The sequence below is a fragment of the Drosophila ananassae genome, chromosome 3L (assembly GCF_017639315.1).
Source record: "Drosophila ananassae strain 14024-0371.13 chromosome 3L, ASM1763931v2, whole genome shotgun sequence".
Taxonomy (NCBI): domain Eukaryota; kingdom Metazoa; phylum Arthropoda; class Insecta; order Diptera; family Drosophilidae; genus Drosophila; species Drosophila ananassae.
Window position 1 is genome coordinate 23161495 of NC_057929.1, and position 10150 is coordinate 23171644.

General features: G+C 37.6%; 1 protein-coding gene and 1 long non-coding RNA gene across 2 annotated transcripts; both read left to right on the forward strand.

The window, feature by feature from the left end:
• The first annotated feature begins 2528 nt into the window (after positions 1-2528).
• LOC116656192 lies at positions 2529-4346 on the forward strand. The gene is made up of 4 exons (XR_004311197.2): positions 2529-2774; positions 2830-3056; positions 3266-3376; positions 3442-4346. It is a non-coding gene; the product is annotated as an uncharacterized LOC116656192 (long non-coding RNA).
• Positions 4347-4758: 412 nt separating this feature from the next.
• LOC26514523 (cyclin-dependent kinases regulatory subunit-like) lies at positions 4759-5912 on the forward strand. The gene is given in 1 exon segment (XM_032455635.2): positions 4759-5912. A coding segment is annotated over 1 exon segment (228 nt). The 5' UTR covers positions 4759-5057; the 3' UTR covers positions 5286-5912.
• Positions 5913-10150: the final 4238 nt, after the last annotated feature.

The window sequence follows — 10150 nt, forward strand, 5'->3', positions numbered from 1 at the left end:
GGCGGGGGAATCAACTCCATGAGTATCACCCTTACGGTGAAACGATTCACAAACTATGAGAGCTAGCCGCGGCATCAGTAACGAGCGTAAACAAGCAAAACAGGTCGCTACACACTGTTAAGGATATTGAAGACTGTCTTACCATTATATCCCTTCTCTTTTAGAGCCTTTGTTATCTCTGCAGGCCTTTTATTCTCTGTGAGATATTTTGATAATACTCTGTAATTATCTTATCTTATGTGGAAGTTTTTCTTTCCAATAAGCTCAATAATTTTGTTGTTTTATACTTATATATATGTTATATAAATAGGCGGAGACTTTGGCTTCCTTTGAGCTGCATTGGGCTTGCATTATTTTCGGTTACGAACGCGTAAGAGAAGTACGCGTTATTTCGCCTTGTCAAATGTTTAGATTAAATTGATCATAATAAAAAAATACCTTTCATTTAGTGTATTAGTCATTCAAATCGAACGCACTCAGAAAATGTTTAATTCTTTGGCTATAGTGTCCTCACGAGCTACCTACAAGCTAGGGCATGTGTGTCGCCTCCTTGCGGACTGAGCTGTGAATGTTATTATTGTTCGTCCGTAAAGCGTTGTGCGGACCACTACGTCGAATTTGAACTCACGGGCATAACGGTAGGTCCCGGAGTCGTAGTCAAAGAACGTATAAAAAGTTCTGACTAAATGTACCTAGATTCTGCAAGGGACATATCGGGTTGACCAGGCGCTTGCTGTGATCAGGCTGGAGTTGATGTGAGAGACTTGAAGTCCTGGGTTGGTTCTCATCAAGTACAGATGGTACGGGGTTTTGGCTGATTCCGTATCGGCCGATCCTACTTGTGGTCCGTTTCACGAGAGCAACAATCGAAGTAGGTTGGATAACGCGGTTCCTACTTGTGGTCCGTTTCACGGGAGCAACACTCGAAGTAGATTGGGTAACGCGAGTTCTACTTGTGGTCCGTTTCACGGGAGCAACACTCGAAGTAGATTAGATACCGAAGGGCTACTTGTGGTCCGTTTTACACAGGAGCAACTCGAAGTAGGTTCGATGACACAAGTTCAACTTGTGGTGCGTTTACACAGGAGCCACTCGAAGTAGGTTCGATGATGAAAGTCCTACTTGTGATCCGTTTACACTGGAGCCACGCGAAGTAGATAGATTTAAGAGAGTCCTACTTGTGAACCGTTTTACACAGGATCACTCAAGGTACATAGGTTGATTTTCAGTGCTGTAGTTCAGACACTGAGTAACGAGTCGATTCACTCTGATTTCGCAACTATCTTTATTCCAAAAGAACAATTCTTATATAAGATGCTAAATTATACATAATTAAGTCTAAGGAAGGTCAATGTTATGGACGTGCTGAAACCAATGTTAATGAGATTGTCACCCACCTCTGAGTCTGCTGACTCAGCTTGCTTGTTCATTCATTGCTTGTTTTTTGCTTGGTTTTTCCTTGCTTCGGTCAGTCAGTCATTCTTCATGCTGATAATGCTGATTTCTGCTTCTGGCGCCGTCTACTAGTGCTGGGTTATTAGGTTGGATATAGTTTTATGCTTATTGCTAATTATTACTAGGTGTGCCAATAGGTTAGTGGGTCTGATTATTGTGTATTGCGGCATGCTGATGACCATTGATTAGATCAGATTACTAAGTGTGGATATAGGGTATTATCTCTTGGCACTAGGTGCCAACAATTATTATTTTTACATAAAAAGTAGAGGTCTACATAAACAGCCAAAATACGACATGTGCACCACGTTGAATATGAATTGAGTGAAATAGAATGCAGAGAAATAAAGTACGGGTACGGGTGTGTAGGTCTCCCTCGCAAAATTCGGGGGAGGAAATATGAATTGAATGATTGAGAGATTAGGGTAATTCGAATTAATTCGAATGCATTCATGAATGGAGGCAATTCAATGTTCTTTGTTTTCGTAATATTCATTTTTATTTCGTATAATTTATTTGTTTTATTTTTTTTAGAGAATTTATTTACTTAATTTAAATTAGTTGGGATACAGAAAATGTTTTTGGTAATTAAATTTCTTGAATAAGAATAGATTCCTTGAATAATAATAATTTTGATCAATTTTTATTATGAAGCTGCAAATATAGTGCAAACTATTTAAGTAAAAAAAGTTTAAAAATTACGAGAATGAATAGTTAAAGCTAGATTGTTACTGAGATAAGAAGAAGAAGAAGTTCATTCAATAAAAATTGGAAATCACTGACCCTATAAGGACATTCATTTCTCATTAGGACGAAGAAAAAAATATGCATGTCCGCCTGTCCAAGTTATCAGAAAAATAGGAATTTTTTCCGTTGTTTGACACATTTTCTACTTGTTTTTCTTAAACAAGTAAAATTTTTTAATATGGTGCCAAACAATAAAGTATAGATGTGTTAATTACTGAGAAAATTACTAATTACTAGAACGGTTTATCTGAAATTGCTCTAAGTTCAACAAGAAATTTTTTCTTAAAAAAATTTACATTATGGTGCCAAACAGTAAAGTCTGGATGTGTTAATTACTAAGCACATTTATGCTTTACTTTTCGGCACCATAATGTAAATTTTTTAGGAAATAGTTTCTAGTTTGAGCTTAGATCAATTGCAGTTAAACCGTTGTAATGAAAATAGCGGCTTACTTAATATTGTGTACAATATGTTGCTCAACTATTTTAAAACATACTTATCGAAATTTAAATGTGATTACGAGAACCAAAAGATTTTTAATATTTCCACGACAAGCTCCAACGCGGCATCAGGTATATTTTCTGTAAAAAAATAAATAAATATAGTTATTTTTTATTTCGTTTGAAGTTTATAACTGGAATTGGCATACCAGCAGATCTTAAATATGAATCCCTTACAATTGGTTATGTGTTAAAAGCAGAGTTTTATTTACCCTATAATGCAAGTATTTATAGGCAAAACCCATTTTTCCCTGATTATAAAACGATTCATAAAACTGAAAATCAACGAAAATTTAATAATGCTATGGATATAAGGTGGAAAGTTTACGATTTTATAGAACAATTGCTTGAAAGGTAAGTTTAATTCAGTGGTCGACACACAATTCATTGATATTCTGCTAGTAATTCATTCGTATAAATGATGTTACATTAGTTTCTAGTGTGTGTGTCGCGGCAGAGCTGCAGTAGAAAATGTCCTATGTTTTAAGGGCCCTACCGACCACTTGATCAAATAAATCTTTAATCTTTAATCTTTTAATAATATATAAAATTTTTTTCATAAGTCATAACTTTGGTGGCCGTGACTGTTTATTGCAGTCCATATGTCTGGCTAACAAACTACGGTTTTCTAAGTATATTAGTTTTGCTGACGAAATCCTACATATAATTTTAAGGTGAGATGTAAAACATGTTAAATATATACATTTTTTAAATTTTTATTTCCTACAATCTTTTATAGACCTTCTTCATCTTTAAACACTCAATCGGAATATTCTTATGACTTTATCATCGCAGAAAAGAAAGCTACAGCAATGGACTGTGAAATTTATAGTTGTAACATTAAACCAATTAACTGGGTTTCCAGCGCACTATGGGGAATTTGACTACTTTTAGTAGCATAAACTTAGGCCTATTTTCTATTTCTATTTTATTTAAAGTCTTTGCTGCCTCTTAACCGAATGTTTGAACTCAATTCTTAAGAATACGCGCCGAATGAACTATTAGCATATTGACCAAGGATGTCATTGCATGCATATTTTTATATAATGAAGATCATACAAAAATTTCTCATATATATCTACTTTTCCAAATTTTTCTGATGTTAAAAAAATAAAATATTTGTCTAATGTCAGTTATTGCGGAAACTTTTACAAATGGGTCTTTTACAAATATTTTTTTTAACTATTTTGGATCTAATTTAGGCTTAAGTTACCATCCAACCAATAATTAGTTCAACAAAAAGTGTTTTTTTTATACTGTGTGTTTTATATATGCAGAAGGTATTATAATTTTGGTCAAAAGTGTGCAACGCAATGAACGAGACATCTCCGACCCTATAAAGTATATACATATATTCTTGATCAGGATCACCTCCTGAGATGATAGGGACATGATTTCTATACAACGAAAAAATAAGCAAAATAGTAGTATTTACACATACACAAAACATAAATTTAAAATACCCAATTTAAAGGATCTAGGAAAAATATATTGTTTTCTTAATTTTTCGCTTTCTTAAGTAGATTTCAATATTTCTGTGGTATATTTATTACAATCAGTTGGCTTTGACATTAGTTTAATTAACTTAAGAATAGATTAATCTGTACACTTTTAGTCCATATAATATATTAACGGAATTAAAAAAAATCAGTTTTTTGGGACTTGTGCCAGCATCGAATAGCGAAATTATTACTAATTAATTGTCTCAGTGTAACTAGCCGCAGCGGTCCACTAATTGCCCGTTATCACCAGTTGCGAATCTGGGAGAAACAAAGAATATGGTTGTTTCTCCCAGATTCGCATGCGCTTTGTTGTTCTTTTGTAGCGCATGCCCTTTGGGAGCTTTGGTGTAGCTTCTGCGCAAGCTCTTAGGTTTTATGCACTTCCGCGTTGTTTGGATCGGCCGCTGCATTTTTTTTTGGGGTTAAATTGACCCATAATAAATTGAATTATAAATTGAACCTCGTCTTATTATTTCGGCGGCTATCAAAACGCTGATAAAAAAAAAAAAATTTTTAAATTTTTAAGTCGATTTGAATAAATGTTTCGGGAAGTGAATTGTCCAACACTGTCTTACCGCGTCACTTTTTCCTAATTTAAAATAAGCGTAAACGAGAATTGCGTTCGCCAAACTACTGGATTGTGATAAAAACTCAAGAATAGCACGCAAGACAACAGTTAAAGTGGTGCTAAACAAGCTATCATTGCCAATACGCTGGAAAGAAGAGCTAGCCGAGGGCCCCACTTTCACCCGGCTGCCTAAAAAGACGCCGCGTTTTGCACATTCCTGCAAATTCCAGAAACTTTTTAGCGATCGCCGGATTAGCCTAGTATTAGTATACGGATTAGTATACGATGAGCAAGGACATCTACTACTCAGACAAATACTTCGATGAGCAGTTCGAGTACAGACATGTAGTTCTGCCGAAGGAAATGGTGAAGATGGTACCCAAGATACATCTGATGACGGAGGCCGAGTGGCGGTCCATTGGGGTGCAACAGTAGCGCGGCTGGATACACTACATGATCCACAAACCGGAGCCACATATTCTGCTATTTCGGCGTCCCAAGACGGAGGACTAGAGGAGGCAGTAGAAGCAGTCAAAGCAGAAACAGCATAGGCGGCAGTAACTTCTGATACACATACCTACATAAATTTTCCCACAAGAATGCCCATCCGGCAGCTGCCACCGCTGCCTGTGTGCGATTGTATTGGTGGTGGTGGTGGTGTTTGCTGGCAAAACAACTGTTGCTACAACAACAATAAAAACCACAACACCATCATTATTATCAGTAGGAGCAAAGTCTTCTGGAAACTACATCCTACCTTTCATTCATACACCTATATAGTGCTGCCATTTTACCTCTTGCTTTTAAAAACCGCCTAGACGTTTAAGTTCTACATTTTGTATACCCTTCTAGGTTAAGAACTAAAATTGTAGTTGGCATAGCGGAGAGGATTGCGAACCAAATGAAACATAGCGCCTTGAAAATTACTTTTCCTCACACAAATTTTATAGAATATTATGTTGCCATTTAGCCATTTCAAACTTGACACTGAATCGAAAAATATTACAGCATTTAAGTTCAAAGGAAATCTGATTTGTGATCTTGAAATTCTTAGTCAATACCTAATATTAAAATAAATATGTTTAATTTATGGAGAAGCTTGAGGCGTTGATTGCTTTAAGTTTTTCTAAAACAATGAAATACAGTCCTGAAAAGGTGGACGCTCAAGGTCTGGTATAGGCAGAGCTTAAACTTTAAACGCGTTTTTCTCAAAACTGTGTTTTTGAAGTCGGTTGTCAAGATTTCATGAATGAAGGATCTTGATAACAACTATTTAAAAAAAAAAATTTTCAAAAAATTTCGTCAAAATTTTAATTTTTTTGCGAAAAGGTTTTCTCAAAAATCAAATTTTTACATATTTTTTTTCCTTTGTTCAGTTCCTAGTTTTAGGTCTGTACTAAAAGAAAATCTTTAGTCTTTTCATTTCGGATGATTCTGTCAGGAATTGGGCTTTCAACGCGAAAGCACCTTTTTTCCCAGGGGTCATGGGAAATGACGTCTCAATGGCAGACTGTTAAATATTTTCAAACCTGCACAAAATTTTTGGACATGACTCCGAGTGAAAGGACACAAAGAATAACAAGGATGAACGCCTGCACAAACTGTTTATCCGTATACCATACAAATACCATGCAAATCTAGGTTCTCATGTCAGGTGTGCAAAAGGAATCATCACACAATGCTGCATCATACATTTACAAAAAAAATTTAGCATCTTATATAAGAATTTTTTTTTTGAATAAACATCGTTGCGAAATCAGAGTGAATCGTCTCGTTACTCAGTGTCTGAACTACGGCACATAAAATCAACCTGCGTTGAGTGATCCTGTGTAAAACGGTTCACAAGTAAGACTCTCTTAAAGCTATCTACTTCGCGTGGCTCCAGTGTAAACGGACCACAAGTAGGACTTTCATCATCGAACATACTTTGAGTGGCTCCTGTAAAAACGGACCACAAGTAGAACCCGCGGCATACCAGTCTACCTCGAGTGTTGCTCCCGTGAAACGGACCACAGGTAGACCCCGCGTTACCCAACCTGCTTCGAGTGTTGCTTCGAGTCGTCGAATTCGAGTGTCGATCAAGCGAACCACTATACCATCTGTACTTGAGGAGAACCAGCCCAGGACTTCAAATACCCCACATCCACTCGAACCTGATCACAGCAAGCACCTGGTCAAACCAAGCAGTCCCTTGCAGAATCTAGGTACCTAGGTACCCCGGGATCTACGGTTTTGCCCGCGAGTTCGAATTCGATGTAGTGGCCGCATAACGCTCTACGAACGAACAAGAGTGACATTACCACGACACGCAATAGAACAACTCTGCTTTGATAAATCCGCCTTGGTATTCAAGAAACCTATTAAATTTAAAAATTATTAGGAGTATTAGTAGTTGAGTTAAATAAACATAAAACACTCTAAATCACTATATTGTTGGGCCAAGCAGCCACCAAAAAATTCATGTAAAATAATCTTAATATGCTTAGCTGCAGCTGTTATTATCAGCATGTATTCTTCTCTGTTTTGTCTTCCAGTTTCGCATGCGTTTTATTGTTATTTGTAGTGTATGCGCTTTGGGGAACTTTGGTAGAACTCCTGCGCTCTTGGTTTGTTGTGATTTGGAATTTATTGGAGCAGCATAGATTAGGGTTAAATTGAACCCAAAATAAAAATATTAAAAATCGGATTTGAAACGAGTCTACTTATTCGGCTGCTATTAAAAACTATTACTAGCAGAAGCTTAATTTTAGTGAGATCGGGAGTAATCTGTATTGGAGATTCTCGCAGCTGACGACTGATGTGCAACTGGACTTTCAGGTGGAGGTTTACAAGCCCTCCATGAGAATCGCTGCCCACTCCACACTTCTCGACGGTGCCAGTGTATCACCAATGCCATACAAGCCAGCCCCCTCCTTGCCACCGTTGTCGATGCCAACATTCAGCGGCGGCTATTCCGAATGGCCGAATTTCAGCGCCATTTTAAAGACCACGATTGACAGCCATCCCCACCTAACGAAAATGGAAAAGGTGGCTCATTTCATGCCTGCGGGAGTCAGCCTTGGATACGGTAAGAGCCCTGGAAATTACTGACCCGAACTACGATGTCGCCCTTGATCGTTTTAGTAATCGGCGTTTAATATTTCAGTCTCACATTAATGAGATCCTGCACCTTCGTGTGGTCGAGCCAGGGTCTGTTGCTACTTTACGGGAGATATCGGATCGGTTCAATGGGCATATGCGGGCTCTTATTAGTTCCGGATCAGCTGTCGAGATCCAAGGATGCTTGCTTATCCAGGATATCCTGCAGAAAATGGATCCTGCCACAAAGGCCAAGTGGGAACACACTTTCACTGGAAACAACGACAGCCTTCCATCTTGGGAATCCATGGCACGATTCTTAGAGCAAAGGTGCCGGACTCTTGAAAGCATTGACTTTTCTTGGCGGCGTATTCACCAGCTAACCAAGTGGGCCGAGGTAGATTGTCCAATAACCGATCTTCGTGCATGGTAATTAACGCCAGTCCTGCTCTATACGCCATGTGTGGTGTTTCGGCGCATGAGCTTCCTTCTTGTCCAAAGTTCAGTGCTTTACGAATTGAGGAACGGTACGAAGAAGTTTGGCGTCTGATCTGTTTTGTTTGCCTAGAGCAGTGGTTCCCAAAATGGTCCAGGTGGACCCCTAGGGGTCCACGGGAGACTCGACGCGTTGTGTCTACGTTGGGTGTAACAAAAAATGGGGCTTAATTGTAAATTTTAATTGTAAAACCCTGTAAAATTGTAAAAATTTTTTCCATATTCAGTACAACGCGTCGAGACTTATCGTCGACGCGCCGCTGCCGGCAACCGTCCCGTCCGCAATACTTGTTCAAACGTGCAAATGAATTCATAATCAATTTTAAAGCAGACGTCGCCTATTTGACAGATTTGTTTAAAAAATTTAATGACCTCAACTTACAAATACAAAGGGACAGCCTTAATTTAATAAAAACAAAGAGTGTAATTTCAGCTTTTATTGGTAAATTGAAGTTTAGGAAGGGAAATATTGGTCGGCGCGAATTTTCACAGTTTTCAAACTTATCGCAGGTAGAATGCCTTGATGAAGATATTCAGACATACATTCAACATTTGATTGCCCTGCATGGTGATTTTAAAACTAGATTTGAAGACACTCTGTCGATGGAAATACGTAGACCCCCGTCGAGTCTCCCGTGGACTTATCGCAGGTAGAATGTCTTGATGAAGATATTCAGACATACATTCAACATTTGATTGCCCTGCATGGTGATTTTAAAACTAGATTTGATGACATTCTGTCGATGGAAATACCACCATGGATCATAAATCCATTTGATGAAACAGAAGTGGAGAATGTGATATTACAAGAGGAGCTACTCGAGCTCAGCACTAATGAGGAGCTGAAAGTGACATTTAAAAAAGGGTATCAGAAATTTTGGTTGCAGGCAGAAATACCTAAAAAATATCCTGGACTGTGGGCAATCACGCAAAAGCTTCTCATAGCGTTTCCCTCATCATATCTTGTCGAAAAAAGTTTAAGTGCCGTTACAAACTTATTAACAAAAAAAAGGAGCAGATTGAATATCACAGAACGGGGAGATTTGCGGTTATTTCTTACAAAACTAAAGCCAAATATAACAATAATAATTATCACTGTGGACGGAAGTCCACGAGGTGACGACCTGCATGCCTAGGCGTGCGCGAGGAAACTCTATATATAGCCGAAGAATTAAAAATTTTCTGTAGGCAACCGATCTAAATGAATGATATACCAATCGAAAGGTATTGTTTCAATTAGATAAAATACAGAAATACCTAAAAAATATCCTGGACTGTGGGCAATCCCGCAAAAGCTTCTCATAGCGTTTCCCTCATCATATCTTGTCGAAAAAAGTTTTAGTGCCGTTACAAACTTATTAACAAAAAAAGGAGCAGATTGAATATCACAGAACGGGGAGATTTGCGGTTATTTCTTACAAAACTAAAGCCAAATATTGATAATTTGTTAACCATACATCAAGCACATCCATCTCATTAAAATTATATATATTTTTCTTAATTACCATTGTAGAAGTTACATTACGTTATAAGTGTTCAATTTTGATAACATTACGACTGTTATAACAATAATAATTATCACTGTGGACGGAAGTCCACGAGGTGACGACCTGCATGCCTAGGCGTGCGCGAGGAAACTCTATATATAGCCGAAGCATTAAAAATTTTCTGTAGGCAACCGATCTAAATGAATGATATACCAATCGAAAGGTATTGTTTCAATTAGATAATTTTTGTCGAAACATATTCCAAAAGTTATTTGGTTTGGGAGAAATTAGGGTGAAAGTAAAAAATTTTTTTATCAC